Source organism: Styela clava, chromosome 8 (assembly GCF_964204865.1).
Source record: "Styela clava chromosome 8, kaStyClav1.hap1.2, whole genome shotgun sequence".
Classification (NCBI taxonomy): domain Eukaryota; kingdom Metazoa; phylum Chordata; class Ascidiacea; order Stolidobranchia; family Styelidae; genus Styela; species Styela clava.
In genome coordinates, this window is record NC_135257.1 from 17,504,184 (window position 1) to 17,522,192 (window position 18,009).

The 18,009-nt window shown below is 34.1% G+C and overlaps 1 protein-coding gene across 4 annotated transcripts in view; it reads right to left on the minus strand.

Annotated features, from left to right (window-relative positions):
* The window catches only part of LOC120345325 (protein GREB1-like), a 76,407-nt gene that overhangs the window by 28,981 nt on the left and 29,417 nt on the right, over positions 1-18,009 (minus strand). For 3 of the 4 annotated variants that reach the window (XM_039414729.2, XM_039414730.2, XM_039414728.2), the window contains exons 2-11: positions 10,336-10,517; positions 9,543-9,774; positions 8,474-8,584; positions 7,771-7,934; positions 7,008-7,115; positions 6,248-6,297; positions 4,541-4,671; positions 3,484-3,726; positions 2,574-3,011; positions 1,074-1,130 (exon numbers count right to left, since the gene is read on the minus strand). In XM_039414729.2, coding sequence (XP_039270663.2) covers positions 1,074-1,130; positions 2,574-3,011; positions 3,484-3,726; positions 4,541-4,671; positions 6,248-6,297; positions 7,008-7,115; positions 7,771-7,934; positions 8,474-8,584; positions 9,543-9,774; positions 10,336-10,365 — 1,564 coding nt within the window. In that variant the 5' untranslated portion in view covers positions 10,366-10,517. The remainder of the gene's footprint in view (positions 1-1,073; positions 1,131-2,573; positions 3,012-3,483; positions 3,727-4,540; positions 4,672-6,247; positions 6,298-7,007; positions 7,116-7,770; positions 7,935-8,473; positions 8,585-9,542; positions 9,775-10,335; positions 10,518-18,009) is intronic. The other variant, XM_039414731.2, reaches the window with a different exon arrangement.

Genomic DNA, 18,009 nt, shown 5'->3' on the forward strand with positions numbered 1-18,009 from the left:
AGAAAATATTAGTTAGAATAAAAGCAGAAGAATTTTCAAGTCTTTTCAGTCTTATAAATAGATAGGTCGAAGGGGTATTGCCCATATTTCTATATGATGTAAATACTATGGTAGCGGTGAGTTTGATTCCTAGAAAGCATAAGCATTTCCCAACTATAAAAAAAATCTAATGACAATAATGTATTAAAAAAAAATATAGAGCTTCAATGTTTGGACCAGAGGCTCACCCAAAGATCGCTGGTCATAACCACCCCTTTTCAGTATGATACATAGGAAATTTTCGTAGGTTCAAACACTTTTTGAACCCTCAGAACTCTTGAAACCCCACATTTTCCGGTTAGACCCACTAGCTGTCACTAGCTGTCTATCTTTCTAACTTGGCAATTAGAATTTTCAGAAACCCCCATCCTCTCCCCTTGAAATTTCCTGATTACACCCCTGGTTCGGACTAATGATAATAAGACTTTAAGAGAGTTAAAATAGCAGAAGCATGCATGATCTATAGAAGTACATTTAAGAATGAGCAGATAAATGGTCATGATATCTTACTGTGCCAAGATGATATGAGTTGGATTCTCAGAGTTTAATTGAAAAATTAATATTAAATGAAGAGAAATGTAGTTAATTTTAAAAGATGATATTTTTTCAAATGGTGTCAGAAAAAAAAAGTTATTTTAACTACAAATATGACAGCAGTTGCAAATATATAGAGCAGTGGTTCTCAAACGGTGGGGCGTCCTACAAGGGGGCGTAGACAATTTTTTGAGGGGACGTAAAGCTAGTTAAAAATATAAATATTTGTTAGATTTGAACCTGCCCGCCTTATTTTGGATTTTAAATTTCTTTTTTTTGCATATTTACATTCCATCCGCATATTTTCAATGTGTTTTTTAAATGAAACATACTTTCTGTTTTTTGTAGCTTATTGTTAGCTAGTTATTTTTGAGATGAGACTTGACAAATTCTAAAAAGGGGGCGGGGCTTTTAAAAAGTTTGAGAACCACTGAAATAGAGCATTGACTTGAAGCAAGCATGCCAGCATCATGCATGGATGACGGGAGATGTCTTTGTACCTGAACTAACTGGAGACCAATCATCAGCCAATTTACGTTGATTTGGAGAATCGTTAGCTTTAATTAAAATATTTGATTAAATATGAATCTTGGATTACAGTGAAAGTGAGCGATAATTAATTGCTCACAAATTACGATATTAAAGAATTTTTCTAAAAGGTACGCCTGAAACAAATTAGTGAAATTGTGTATTTCACATTAGAGATTAACAGCAAACAGGTATCAATTGAGACAAAAAAATTTCATACAAGATCCACCACTTATCAAACATTTCACTTCGAACAGAGCAGTGTACAAGCTTCCACTGATAGCTGGCAACATGTAAGTTACTACTTAAGATAGGACTTCAATTTCGAACCAGAGATGGAAGCCTCTCGATGCCAATACAGTTAAGCCTAACTAAGGCTTGAACTGCTAAGCCACTAGACACGTCAATTGAATACAAATGGCGACAAAAATATGTTAGAGCAGGGGTGTGCAAAGTGCGGCCCGCGGGCCAAATGCAGCCCGCAAGGGGAAATTGTGCGGCCCGCAGAGGCAACTGGAGAGCAGTTAAAAAAAATTAATATTAAAAGATTTGAAAGCTAAATGAGTTTTGGTTCCAGTTTATCAGTTGATTCTGTCTAAATCTAACCTAGAATGAGATTTGACAGCAAATTATATGGAAACGAATCTTGGCGTATTTCACTAAAAACATCTCAACCAAGATAACTTTCCACATTTGAAAAAAGGTCATGACTTCAAATATGGCACTTTTCGGTAACAAATTTTTTTCTAAAAAGGGCATCATATCGAATAGCTAGCACTACCATTTAAGCAAATTTGGATAAAAGTAGTCGGGGAAAAGAATCCAGCAGCAAATTTCTCACTGAATTCGTTTAAATTGGGTGTGATGATATATTTGAGTTACAGCCCCCTAATGATGACATTAGATCAATAACAAAAAAACACCATTTTGTGCCTGCATTTAATAGAAAGCCTGCGTTAAATGTAAGTGTGGCCCGCGGTTTCATCCGGGTATTGATATTTGGCCCGCCTGCGAAAAAGGTTGCACACCCCTGCGTTAGAGGCTTCTTGGACCACTTTCAATATTTATCCACAGGGAGACATAAAGCGATCAGACAGCTGACCACTCATATGGCTGACCACTGCTCGGCTACAAGTCCAGGTTGATATAAGAATTGCTATTCTACCAGTTTATAGCTCAAAAAAAACTTATAGTACAGAGAAAGCTGTGACCGACCATGAGAACCACCCTCGAGCAGTACAACTAGCGTCTCCCGTATTATTATTGTCTATGGGATTTGAACCCTAAAACTCATGCTGATGAGATGGTAAGAATATTCAAAACACTCAATTTGATAAACATTATTTGTCTGATAATGAATGTTTATAATTTGCAAATCCCTTTTTGAAAAAGTATTATATTATCAGTTCTTTAACAAAATATACTATCTTACTCAGACATTAGTTAGGTAAATGAAAAAATAAAAAAGTTACCTGACAATGGACTATCCAGTAGTACAGGAGAAGATCCTGAGGTAGTAGGTTGTGTCTTACTTGAATGTGGAATAACCATTCCACTGTGTGGAAGAAGTTGAGGTCTGATTTGTTGAGAAGGTGGCCTTCCAACATGCCTTTGTTTGAGATGCTGCCTTTGTGGCATAACCATACCCAAACGTGGCCTTAGCATGCCTTGTGGCATTTGTGAAGGCATTGGTGAGGTGTCACCAGATATCCAAGGTATGACGAGACCTCTCATGCATCGATGTGGTGCCGCTTGGTCTCGAATGACAAAGTTTCTGGCATGTCGTTGTAATGGATTAACTCCCGACATGGTGACATTAGTATGTGATGGTGACGCAGTCCGTAGATTGATATGTGACGATAAAGTTGCGAATGTGTGCAAAGAACTTTCTCCACATCCGATACATTGAGCTGTAAAAAATGTTAAAATATGAAATTCAGAGAATATATCAATGGAAAGGTATATTTTGTTGCGATAATACTTATGCAGTTGAACCACTATTGACTTTATCATTACCAATACTAACATGTTGAAAATGCTGTTACTGATCGTCCTATATAAACGATTTAGCTGGAATTCGAAATTTATATACCGGTAATCAAAATTCTTTCTTCAATAAAATTTACTATTACGTAGTTGAAAATTTTAAATTTGGCATAATTGTGTGAATTTTTGAATATTTAGTTCGATTTTATTCTATTCATCACGTTTCTGTTAGACTTCCCCAAAGGTGTCGCTGCTCGATAACCAGTATTGGTTTTTCAGCGTCTCTTTTCACCCTGGAATGCAATTTTTTTTGTATTTTCTTTGATAAGTAATAAATAACTGACTGATTTTAACACAAAATATATGAAATTAAAATATTCACAATTGACAACTTACCCATTATAGGTCTGCTAAGTTCGTGTTGGTTTGGTGGAAGACAACTAACACTGATCGCTACGACAACCATAGCGTCTGCTGGGATATCAGGAGGATGGTACAATCCAGGTGACTTCATAACTTGAGGAGCAGATGGTGAAATAGACATTGCTACGAGTGTGTATTCATTGGGATATGGAATTATATGGATATTCTCTTGCTGTAATGTTGACAATCGAATATCTTTTCCTCCTTTGCAAAAACCTAGAAAATTAAATTGTAGATATTAGGGGTGTAGAATTAAGGGCGCTCCAGAAGTATGTGTAACTAATTTTGTTCGCCTACTTTAGATCCAGTTGTAGAAAGGGACTGAAACCTATGGGCAGGGGGAATATTCACTTGGCTAACACAGTCAAGTCCCCGAACTCGCAATAGAACTAAACTGAGGAAAATCGGAATAAAATTATGGCCTAACCCTAACATGTTACACATACTACGGGAGTACCGAATTAAGTACATCTAAAATCTAAAAAGCCCATGAAAACAACTTCACTATCAATGACATAAATAGGTGTCTTACCGAAATTCAAATGACGAATATCACTGTTGGTGAAATTAGCTACACTTGGGGAGAAATTCAATTTCAAATTGAACTTTATATGTAAAAAAATACCTAAAAAATGACTAAATTGGGAGTATTTGCACTTATTTTAGCTTTTGAAACTAAGACTGTTTCACAATAAGTAGTAAGACTTTGAGGAAACAGCAAAATGTCCTTTAGTCTACTTCGTGGTTGGGCAAATTACGGCCCGCGGAAATATTAAGAATTATCAGTAACTGGCCCACTCAAAAAAGTCTTTGTCCATCCCTGGTCTACTTCGATGTTCTTTCTGATGGAAAAATACTTTAAATACCTTGTGGAAGTTCATTACCATATATTAACTCATTTTACATCTCTTCGAGGTATGAAACATTCACTGTTGCACTATTCAGGATCATCCATGGCAGAAGAATGCCAGGACGAAGGAGCAAAAAAGTACTCTAGTAGAGCAAATATGGAATGAGACTTATTGCTTACCTTTTCTAAACATGGGAGATCCAGGTGATGTCTGTTTCCGCATTGTTGCCGAGGATTCTTGTTGTTGTTGTTGTTGGGGAGGTAGAGAGTGAACACCGTTTATCGACGAGCCAGGATTTATTAAAGCATTCCTGAAAAAATTAAGATTAAAAAAATATAGTTACTCCCGTAGTATGTGTATCAGGTTAGGATCAGTAGGGCATAATTGTATTCAGATTTTCCTTATTTTAGTTCTATTACAAGTTCGGGGACTGGACTGTCTGTGTTGAGATGACTCATTGAGATTCGTATATTCAAAGGGTAGTCCATGCAGAAAGTTCGTAAAGTTCCGACAAGTGTTGTTACGAAATCAGTGCTCAATATATCTGAACCAGGTTCGTTTTATTTCAATTAATATTTGTTTAGGAATTTTTTACTTCATTCAATCTATCTGTAGGGGCCATAAACTATAAATGATATTGATAATTCCTTTTGTGATTCAAAAAATAGGATTCTATGAACTCGTTGCCTTCCATCAAAGTTTTACTCAACTACAACATATTGTTTCCTGTAAGGTGATGATGTCGGTATTTACTACAGGTAGTTAGATTTCAAAACATTTGATCATAAAGCATGCAGTGTCAAAGTGAATCCTGATCAATATTTTCATGACTCAATGTAGCAGAAAATATTCTCGAGTTCAATAATAGCCAACCTGTGTAGTGATAGCTAGCAACACCAGTACATATTTGTTCAATCAAACTAACAATTTTCATTTTATATTTAAAACATTTTTTTACGAGAACTAGATATGTATAATTGCTGTTTTCCTTAAATTTGGTCATTTTTGCATTAAAATCGGTACTTTCAAAGTATGTGAACCAAGATGGAAGACACCGAAATGCAGTATGTGTACCACGTACCAGGTTGAGGTTAGGCCATTATTTCAGGTACAAATACTACGAGAGTCACCTGGCTAGTCCCTGAACTCGTAATAAAACTAAAATAAAGAAAATTGGAATAAAATTATGGCCTAACCCTCCTAACCTGTTACAAATACTACATTCCAGTGTCCGCCATCTTGGTTTGCATACTTAGGGAGTACCTTGAAATCTACTCGGTGCGGCGCACCTTTTGGGAAACGCTTATGTCGACTGGTATATTCATTGCAATTGATTATGAATTGCGAAACAAGCGTATGTAAATTATAACTGATCAAAGTTCTGTCAGAGCTTGTTATTTTTTTGTATATATAATCTGACATCAAGTTGCTAATGACAGAATGCTTTCCTTCCTTCCGTTTTAACTAAATTAATTATGAAATAGGATTTTTGTTTGTATTCCGAGAAAAGAAAAATGACTTAACTGAAAAATCTGTAACCAAAGCAGTGTCCATGTGTGAAGTTCTGATATAAAATCATATTTCAAGAATGTAGTGATTGGTAGCATATGTTTACTACGGTAATTTAAATATGTTAGTACATGCAAATTAATACCGGTAATTATTACGCTGTGGTATGGCTTATCGTGGGATAGTTATGTGCAAGAGGATTGCTGGAACCCTGGACGCCGCAGGGTGGTTCAAGTAACTGCTGGTCGATTAAGGCTTATTCTAACATCAACTCCATGCTTTCGGAACTGGACGAAAGGCTGTGGTTCACCATAGGGTTAAGCTGTTTTATCATCTTTACGCTCCCCCAGGATAAATATGTAAATCATTCCTTTTACCTGTTCAATGCCGGTTGAATCAGTGGATTGAATAGCGGTAGTCTTGGTAACTGAAATAAAAAAATTAAGAACAAATAAAATAATTTTTAAACACGGTGTTTAGACTGCTCATAGATACATATACAATATTTGGTACTCCCGTAGTTTGTGTACCAGGTCAGGGTTAGGCGATAATTTTATTCAGACTTTCCTTATTTTAGTTCTATTACGAGTTCGGGGACTAGCCAAGTTACTCCCATAGTATTTGTACCTGGGATTGTGGCCAAACCCTAACCTGGTACACAACTACGTCCCGGTGTCCGCCATCTTGGTTCACATACTACGGGAGTACCGGTACCTAATTAGTAATGAGACAGTGGCAAACTGGAAAGATTCAGTTTTTTTCGTAAAAGATCCTTGCTTTTTTCGTAGCTCCTTGCATATCAGTGTCTTCTTGTACATGGCCTTGTTTGATGTGAAAAGTGTGAAAAATTGTAAAAACGTAATTACGTAAGAATTACGTAAAAAGATTCAGATTCAAAATTTCCAAAATAACAATTTCATTTCTCCCTTGTGGTAAGGAAACTACCAAAAAGTGCGAGGATGTGAAAAAAAACCAAGGCAGCAGCAAAGGCCATTAAAAAACCGGTAAGGAGTGACTCGAAGTATCTAGCGCCCATCAACAGTCTAAACCAAGAATAAAACCAGTTCTTTAGGAAAGTTGTCATAAATTAGAACATTTTCTCAGTTCACTCTTTCAAACAGTCAAAAAACTACTCACAGACAGTGAGTTGGCGACAGCTCTTGCTTGATGATGTCTTTGTTGAAGTAAATGCCATCTTTGGATTTGTTGAAAATGTTTAACTTGCTCTTGTGCATGTTTAAGTTGCTTAAATAAAAAATTTTGTTGATTAAACATTATAAAAGCATAACATAAATTAATGATGATTGAAGTTGCAATAAATACTATCGAAGAAGGGATGGGATTAATGGTCGTCATAGAGAACAAAAATGTGGACTCCATTTACATCTATATTTAAGCCGTTTGAATAAAATAATCATACTTAGAACCCCAACCGCCGACTGACTCAAATTTTTGACAAACAAAAACTTCGGTACATGCCTAATTCCCGACACCACAGTCCCAATTCAAATTTCCTCCTAAAAGGGATATTGGCTGCCAAATACACATCCAGTTTTATATATCAATATTGAGTTATTATTGACAAGCTAAGTTTGCAATATTTCAGTGAAATTTCCGCAGTTTAGAATTTACGCTTAAGTTTTATGAGGACAACAAATCTAACCAGGTTAAAAGTTAGACCAAAATTGTATTCTGATTTTCCTTATTTTAGTTCTATTACGACGAGTTCGGGGACTGTCTGAGTTAGTCAAGTGAATATACCCCCTGCCATAGGTTTCAGTCCCTTCACACAACCCAATGTGAAGTAGGCGAACAAAATTAGTTACCTACATATTGGTACACACACTTCGGGAGAGCGAAAATAATTACACTACCATTCAATGGATCATGAATTACAAACCTCAATTTGTAAATTCTTTGGTAATAAAGTCGGCAATCTTGGAATCATGAGGCGGTTTCCATTGTTGCCTTGCTGAGGATAATTACTACCAGGGGTTGATGTATTTGGTCTGATAAAAGCTTGAGGTAATAACAAGGGAGGAGGTCCCCTGACTGAAGTTGTGCCTGAAGAAAGAAAAAGTAATTGTCAATAATGATTCAGGAAATATTCGAATGATTTTGAAATTGTCATTCAAATTTTATGTTAAATATTGAAACAAGAAATTCGATTCCAGATTTCAAAATGAATGAACTTGCTATAAAACATTCACTTCTTGCCATCAACATTTGGTAGAAATGCTAATTGAGGGCTATGTTACTGTTTATTTGAATGATTTTTTGAAAACAATGCTAATACCTATTTATTTCAACCGGGCCAATAGTATCAACTGGATACTCAAATTGTTTCTGCTTACACAAATATATAGGATGTATAAAAAATTCTGCCAGTTTATATAGTTCCAGTAATTAAAATTATTATTCTCATTTATCATACAATAAAGTTATTTAAACTTACAATTTTATTATTATAAATCGGCGAAATTTTTAATTGTTATTGATATAAAATTGAGCAAAATTTTTTGAACACCCTGTATGATGCATAAAAAGTTTGGATTGAACAAGTGTTTCATATATTTTCGAGTTCTATAACGAATGCAACATACTTTCTCCTTGTGTACGAACAGATGTTGTATTGGTTTCATCTGTGTTTCCTGATAAAGATCGACTCAATCTCACAATCTCTTTATTCAATCCTACAATGTCAGGTTTCACATCTAAAATGTAACATATTAATTTACATTAAAACAAAAAAACAATAAAAGTTAAAAATTGAGTCTATATATGTACTGATTAATATTTACAAAAATGTATACAGGTATTTAAAATGGTATTATTTTGATTTCAACACCATTTTAAAATATTTCTGAAATAACTATCATCATTTGTAGTTTCAAGTTTTGTTTTGCGAGCACAATCGCATAGTATTTGAAGCAGTGGTTACCAAACCACTGCCTTGCGGGCCAATTATGCCACTTGGGGGCGCTCCCCTCTCTCGGCCCACGAATATCCTTCCGCTTCTAATTTTGGCCACCAGTCAATCAACTACTGATTCAAAGCATTACACTTAATGGTGTTGGCATAGCAGGTTATACATTTCGAATCTAATCCTGTGCCCGCCATCTCACCCGTGGTGTAATACATAAGGTAGGCAATTCTGGCCCTAAAATAGTGGCTCCATTCCCTCCCTACATATCATATAGCAGAAACTGCTTGTAAAGGGCCTTATATAGCAGAAACTGCTTGTAAAGGGCCTTGTTCAGAGCAAAAGGCATGGACAGGCATATAAAAATTCATATAGTGGTTATTCAGAAAGTGCTAAAATCTCTAAGATCATGAATGCACTATAACAGTAATAAGAATTTTTTACCATACTTCACTAATCATGTATTTTGATCAACCAAGATATAGGGTGTCCAGGGAGTCTTGAAATTTTAAAAAATTGCAAAGGAAATTTATCAATACCATAATTGTTTTGGCCCGCACAGGTGTATTGAATGAAGTAAAAATACTTGAACAATTCCTGATTAAAAAACAACAAACCTGGCTAAGATATATTGAGAACTGACTTCATAACAAAATTGAAATTGTAAAGGGACTTTATTGACACCCTGTATATCAGTATAATCCTACAAAACCTGTAATACAAGAAGATAAATAGATATGATCTCATACCTATTGGTTCATTATCCTGATCAGGTGGAGGTAGTAAAGACAATGATGAACTAGGTCCAGGTTGATTGCCATCTGAATGTGGTCGTGTACGATGGTACAGTGAAGAAAACACATGACTTGGTGCTGTGCCTGCAGATCGTAGGGATGCTTCGATTGAAGATTGTAATGCTTCTTCAAATGCTCCTTTTGGGGCAGAGTGATTACTGCCCATCGACGTCTGAGGCAGTATTACCTGAAAATTGAGAAACAACTTAAATCCTTGTTGTTGCCGAAAAATAGAAAATGAGTGAAAGTAGCTGAAAGCTCGAAAATGATAACAACAAGTCATTTGGTTGACTATACTTTCGTCAATAAGAAATCAAAATCCATTATAAAATAAATTTTAAATATCATTTCGAGAAATAGCTTCACATTATTCAGAGATTTCATTTCTCACAAGTTCACAGCATATGCTCTTCAGTCCTCCAGAAACAAATTTAGTAACAGCTGACATCAAGTTCTATTGAGCGTCCAGCTTTTTCATATATATATAAATAAGCTCAGGTGAATAATGATAATTCGAAAAAAGGCATTCTGGTAGGCCTTAGTCAGATCATTTTAGGACCTGATTTCATGTAGTTTGATTTTAAATTTTACTTAGTTCTTGGTTAAAATCAATTGTCAGTCATTTAATGATCATGGGTTAGATATACTTTTTAAAAAAAATTTAGTTTTTTATCACTGACCTATTTATTTTTAATAAAAATTTCAATTTTTCAAAAAATTTGATAAAAATCAATTTATTAATAATAACCTGAACGGGTACTGAATTCTTGGAACGCATCTGTAAATATGCTAGAGTGGTTCAATCCCAACTCTCCCTTCTTGATGTAAACCTCAAAATGTTCTTCACCGTACACTCTGTCATTTATATCTTTGGTTCTTCAATTTGTTCATTTATGTTTTTGATTGTACATGCAATTTAATATGAATGATCTAGAAAATAAAATAAAAATATATTGTAAGATAAATCAGAAATAATATCGAGAAAATTGATATCTAGAGAAACATGGATCAAAATTGGGATAAATTCTTTAGCTTGTTTTAGCCATCTTTGATCAAAACTGGTCCTAATTATGATAAATAGAGCAATACAAGGAACTAATTTGTCATACTAAATTGTCCTTGACCTTGAAGTCTTATCCTGACGGCATAGAAACAAGGGAATCGTCAAGTTAATGAGGTTCAAATGAGACTGGGTAGAACGAGGAATGCGATTTTAATTTTGCTACAAACGGAGAATCAATGGGAAACCAGAGATGTCTCAAAATCGAAGCTTTGTGCGATGGTCAAGGCTTCTCACCTAATTTATTATCTGTCTCACGCCTCATTAGTAAGAAAAGAGAGGGTCATTGTGAAAACTTGTAGGTTGGTTATGGCCATAGCCAAAATGACATTCCAAACTAGACTTTGACATATGACAAAGATTGAATTACTTTAGCATCGCAGCCAAATTGCGGATAGAAAATTTTTCTTTAATTCAAATTAAAACTGAATGGTCAGTTTCGAGCACTAAAACTACAGGTTTTTAAGCAGTTAATTTTAGTATAAGAATATATGCATCTATAATAGATCTTATTTCAGATTATTGAATACAACGCATATTTATTGTGTTATCGTCATTTTCATAATCAGTAAACAGTAGTTTATTTTTTCACCATACTGGAAAAACACATCAATACAAAATGAATAAAAAAAAGATAAGAATTTCATTTCAGGTTAAAAGAAGACGCAATAAACCTGTACTGGTTATCGAGCAGCGACATAACATTTTAACAACTATTATTAATAGAGAATGGTCGCTACATGATAAAACCTAATTAAGTGCGTCTGTTTATTAAGTAATATTGACATTCGAATCATGGCTGAACTTCGGTATATCATTTGTTCCTCACCAGTCGTACATGTTTTACTTAAAACTATTCTCAATCTTTATAAAAAATATCGGGTATTCCCGAAGTATGTGAACCAAGACACCGGAACGTAGTATGTGACATGTGTACCAGGTTAAGGTTGGGCCATAATTTCAGATACAAATACTACAGGAGTCCCTTGGCTGGTTCCTGAATTTGTAATATAACTAAAATGAGGAAAATTGTAATAAAATTCTGACCTAACCCTAACCTGGTACACATACTAACTACGTTCCGGTGTCCACCATCTTGGCTCACATACTTCAAAAGTACCAAATAATGAATACTTAAATAAAGATATTTACTCATTATTTAGTCTCAAATTTGAAATTGAATATATCTCAACTCTAAAAAAACAACATTCAAACGGAAGAGCTTGATTTTGTAATACCTGAACCCAATTGCACTTAATCATATTTTCTACACAATTGTGAATGATATTTTTAACAAAATGTTATTACAGCATGTCTGTGACTAATGTTATCCAAGGTCATGTGGAGACACAAGCCCTCAGCTACACATTGCCTTGTTTTAGTGACAAGTGTCTATTTCTACAGTACATCTGCACAAATTTGCATACAGGTTGTTTTTTAGAGCGGTATTTATCACTAACACCTTGTTGTGGTTGGTTCAACTTAATAAGTGATATTTAATTTCAAGTGATTCACAAGTTTCACTTTGAAATCACTTTCATATCTTTCATATAACAATAAAAAGTGCTAATTTACACAGACAAAATTGAACAATTTACTAATTTCGAGGAAAAGTCTGGTAATCACTAAAATGCCATAGAATAGAGAATAAGTGTGAATGTGCGTTAGTAAATACATAATGACGTTAATTGAACTATGATGAAGAAAACAGCTATCTGAATAAATTACATATGAATTTGAAATATCAGAGCCAATCCATCACTAAAACATATAATTTAACCACTTAAAAATGACTCATAACAACAAAAAAAAACGACAACGTCAAATTGCGTAAAGAAACCTAAGGCGAGGTCATTGAACTATAGGAATACTATTTGGTAATAAATTACAAAAATATAATATGCAAAATAGACAGCTGTGAATCAATAACTAACGATATTAGATTAAAGATAAACAATGAAGGAATTGTTGCGTCACTTCGGTCTGTCTACAGACTTGTGCATAACCTGTCTACACCATGTCATGGACATGGTCACAGGATATATCACCAAATGAGAACAGAACAGGCCTAAGTCACAATTTTGGGTTTTGAGAAAAATGCAAAAAAACAATTTTGAATTTCATTATTTTTGAATTTCTGGATATTCACACTTAGCAGAGACCTGAGCTCTGGTTATTTTAATGTGGATGAGCATATCTTTGTAATCAATAATATTTGGCACTTCCTTCCTGTTTTTTTACCCCCAGTAAAGAACTTTGGCTCCTTCTGTTTTCAACAACTTCTTAAATTTTTTGCATGGGATGCAAGGTAAAAAAGGTGACTTAGGCCTAAGTTGCACTAAACAAATTCTTAAGAATGTAAGTTCCGGACATTTTATTTCTGTTGTCCATGCTCATCATATTGGAACTCAGGCCTATTCTGTTCTCAACTTCTAAAAATATTATAGTACTAAGCCAGCTAAAATTTTTATTATTGAGAAATTCAGGATTTCAAGACCACCATCTTTTAGAACATGGCTCAAAACCCCAAAATACTGAAAAAGGTGAAATTTCAAAAAATGTGACTTAGGCCCCTTCTGTTCTCAGACATATTAACCAGAAGAATAAATAAAATTACTTAATAGACTCATTAATTAACCTTTAAATATGTATGAACTATGAAGTTTGTTTTTACAGTTTGGTATGAAAAAGTTATGACTATGATCCAATGAAAGAATACGAATATATTCACTATATTGTGGAAATAATTTATGTTATTCTTGTTCTTACTGATTATTTGCTGATATTGGAAGTTATCGATTGCAAAGTCGCAGATACCATTTTGAGTTACGCTTCTGGAAGGCCCAATCTTTTAGGAAATCATAACTCATAAGGCGACTAAGTGGAAATATTTTTATCAATAAAGATAATATTATTGTGTTTCCAGATATAACTCATCATAGGAAGTAGTGTGACTCAACCGGTTTAAACAAACACAATAGTTTGTCAATACGTTCACTTTCTCAGTAAACTAACAACTTAAAGATTACTCCATTAGTAATATAAGTTATCGTCCAATTTAAACAACAATTTCTTCTCATCTAGATTAAATTTTCGTATTTTTCAGAAATATAATGCCTAATAAATCCTATAAAGCTCAATTGTATATGAAAGGTTTTATTCATTCTTACATAAAAGCATTGCTTGGTAATATTTGTAACTGTTTTGATTTTGTTTCAAGATGCAATTTTCAAAAATACCATACATGGAAAGGATTGAATTGAACAATACATATTTTGATAATTGTATAGTCTAATTACTGTCATTTACTGATAATAGATTTGTAGGTGTACCAGATATTCTTTGTAAATACCAATATGTAAGATTTGAGATTATGGGGTTTGAATATCTTTTTTGGTACTCCTGAAGTATGCGCACCAAGATGTCGCACAACCTGAACCCTAACCTCGTACACAACCTGAGTTCAGGTTGGTGTGCGCACACTTCAGGAAGTCCTATTTGTTCAATGTAAAAAATTGACATGCAATCTTTAAATAAATCTTAAATCAAATTTGGGCGAAATTCCAAAATCCAGTAACAATTCAACTGCAATTACTAAGGTGTCAACTTCAACTTCCAATTTCAATTCAGGATGCACTTTTGCTCACTTGTGATTCAATTTCACATAACAACTGATATTTCACTTCCCTATTTTCTGACCTATGACCTCGCTCTGAGCATACTGAAATGTATTTCTTTGGTTCGATCATCGATAACTAGGGTTAGAATTTTCAATTTGAATATTTCCTCTTCTGGCAAAAATTCTGACACAGATCAACAATTTCACAAGCACATTTGGATTGAGCATCGAAAACAACAAAACAAAACTGAATCATCCAAAAATAATACAATCTTCAATAAAACAAAAGCAAATTTCACAGCCCACTCAACATCAAATTATTCTAATGATGTTTATGATGCATGAATAGATCATAGGATACCATGATAAACAAGGTGGAACAATCTCAACATTTGCATTTATGGAAGATGAGTTTATAATGTTTGGCCAAGCATAAAATCAAGTTGCCAAATGATACAACACATCGATGAATTCAAATTAATACAACACATAACTTGGATATTCAATCATACAAATGTGTTTATTTAATATTGGATGCGCATTTACGAACATTTCTATAAGTTTTTCTACAAGTCTGTGCATCTAATCCAAAAAAACGGCCAACTATCCTCACATCCAATATGGATTGGTATATTCGCACAGAAACTATGTGGTGGTGAACTATATAATTAAGCTACATAATCAGCTTTCCTCTCACACTGATAAATATAATAATCATATCCCTGAAAATTTTGGGTTATGCAAATATGGTAATATCAAAACAGTATGAAATACACAAAAAGCTTTGGTAATTTTATTTTTATTTTTGACAGTATGTCCTACCGATGCATAGCAGGAAATCCAGTTCCACTGATTGTTCTATCTCATAATTGAACAATTCAATTTGAGCCAGGTATTGAGTTACAATGCTAAGTTACTTAAATGTGAAATGAGTGTGCATGAATAACAAGAATGTGAGTTGTAATAGGTCCGCATGCGAACTACAACAATTGTTACAAAGAATAAATCCTGTATTACAAGCAGCGTTCATCTCTGCAATGCAATCAGTTTAAATGAATACACTAGATTCTAAACTACAGCGCTGCCAGCGCACTCAGAGTTTTTGCTATAATTAATTTCTAAAGTACTACCACAAGAAAGGTGAATTTGATTATCCAGATAACTGAAGCCCTCATTTTTCTTGGAGGATTTCTCTCACCCATAGAGCTAATCACATTGTTGATACACATCATTCAAGTCATATATTAAGCCACATAACAATCATAAGAGACTCGATTTTTATAATTCAATTACAACTGTAATGCAATCAATTGAAGTGAATGCACTAAAACTGAATCTGCAGAAGCACACTTGCAGTACATCTAAACTCATTTCAAAACATAATTTCACAAAAAGGTATATTTAAATTTGATTGTCTTATGACTAGAAACAAACACACTGTTTTATCTTACTCCAAAAATGTTTATTTATACATTCGCCAATGCTCTTTTGTGTAATTCATTTAAATCATATACTATGTTTAGTCAGATAGTAATCATAAAGCTACCTACAAACACAATTCTGAGTAAACCCCACTTCAACATCTTTTTGTGGTTTATAACAAGAGAAGATGAACGACTGAACTACTTTGTGGTTTATAAACTTACTATATACTTGCGAACTAAGAAAATATCAAATTGATTTGTAATATAAAATCTACCGGTACTTTATTTCCACACCCATCAATAGGGAACAAAATAATATAACATATGCGCGTATTATACACTGTTCTTTTAAAGTAGGTTTTCCTGTTTTTATACATCCTTTTGTAATTGTCTGATACGTATTTTATATCCCTTCATTTTAGACATTCTAACGCCCGGTTATGAAGGCATGATCAGATTTTATAATGTATATAAATTTCACCGCGTGTAATATAATAAGCTTTTTACTCACTATAACATCCTAATGTTGAAGCATACTGCGTAATATACGGTAATAAAAATTTTACTTACTATACCAACCTAATTAATTCGTTGACTTAAAAAAAAATTGGTGATCCTTCGAATTCGATGTTACGGTAAAGGCGATAAACACTTTGCAATCGTGTTTTTTAATGCGCTCGCGTGTGCCCCTTTCCAAAACTCAAATATTTTAAATAATTTCTCTGCGTATCTGACCATCAATATCAAATAAATTATTTAAAACCTAAAAATATACCACTCTAATACGTATTATTTTTATTCCAGTAACGCTTAAATCACTGCCAACGTCGCTTCCTGAAACCACGCGACTTCAATGAGGAATCGCAGTAATCCACTTTGATAGCGCAAGCACGGAGATCTAATACGCAATGTTGATAAAAATTAATACAACGGATGAGAGAACGAAATAGGTAACCAATATCTCCACTGGACAAACACGCGCGGTTGCTAAGTAAACGACCATCGACGTTCACGGACATTGGAACAAACAAGAAAATTAAAAAATTCATTGCCTCTCGATCGCTCGCCATGCACACCCACTCTTTCAAACCCTTGAAACGTGGACCTCTCGACCTCCAACGTGGACGAAGCGGCAAAGCATCGAAACCTCGGCAATGATTTTTTTCGTGTGAAACATTCTTAATTGTAGACTACTAATAAGCACAGAGTTATTAAACTCTCGATTAAATCATACATGATCACAAATTGCACATAGATTCAATGTGATCAAGAACAGCGGGGCGATTATAATTGGCCATATGAAACTAACGATAAATACGCCAACGATACTCGAAGCTACTGCCAAGCTTGGGGCGGGAATAATAATTTTGCGATAAATTCAGACCTTTATTAAAACTCAACGGGCCGACTATAGATAGCCATAGAAAACCAAAGATAAATACGGCCGACGATACTCGAGGCTAATACTGCCAAGATTGTCCAAGCTTGGAGCGAGAATAACAATCTTGCGACGCGGCTATTTACTAAATTCATTAATATTAAATTATTAGCATTCATTATTATTAAATTCAGACCTTTATTTAAACTCAAACTTGACAGAAGTTCTATTTCGATCTTCAGGAATATTTTAAGTTCTTCTGTCCGTTAATATTGGAATGCACTGTCAAAAATGATTTAAATTGTGGTGGCAAATCGATCGAATCGTCCTAATAGAATTTCTCGGCACAAAATCTTCGCGTTATACGTTATCGCAATGAACTTAATGAATCTCTATTGTATACTGATGAATTTGAATAGCAAGTTTATTTCGATACCACAATCAGCGTAGAGGCAATGGATGAATTATAAATAAAGATAAAAGGATGATTACAGTTACCAGGAAATAAAAAGATATTCTGTACCCAACTGCATGAAATGGACTCATTTCGAAATGATCAGGGAAATGAATTGCAAAGGGCATTGAATAAATTTCACAAATGTGAAGTCCTAACTCAGAACTCGATTCCCCTGATGATAGTTAGTTACATTAGAATAAGTTGGAAGTGACATCACATACGGAAATAGTTAATTTAGCAAAAGGCGGCATATACTGGTAAACTGGTGGCACATCTACAACTCTGACCCTAACAAATGTACTATAAATAAATCCACATGTATTTTTATATTAATATTTTAAACAACCCCCACGGCGACTCAAAATTAAATCATAACTCAAATCGTCTTGTTGCCGGAAAAGTATGAATCACTAACTTCAATGTCATGGACGATTACATTAAAGAAAAAACTTTAGTATGAATTTTCTCAATTTTTGATAACTGC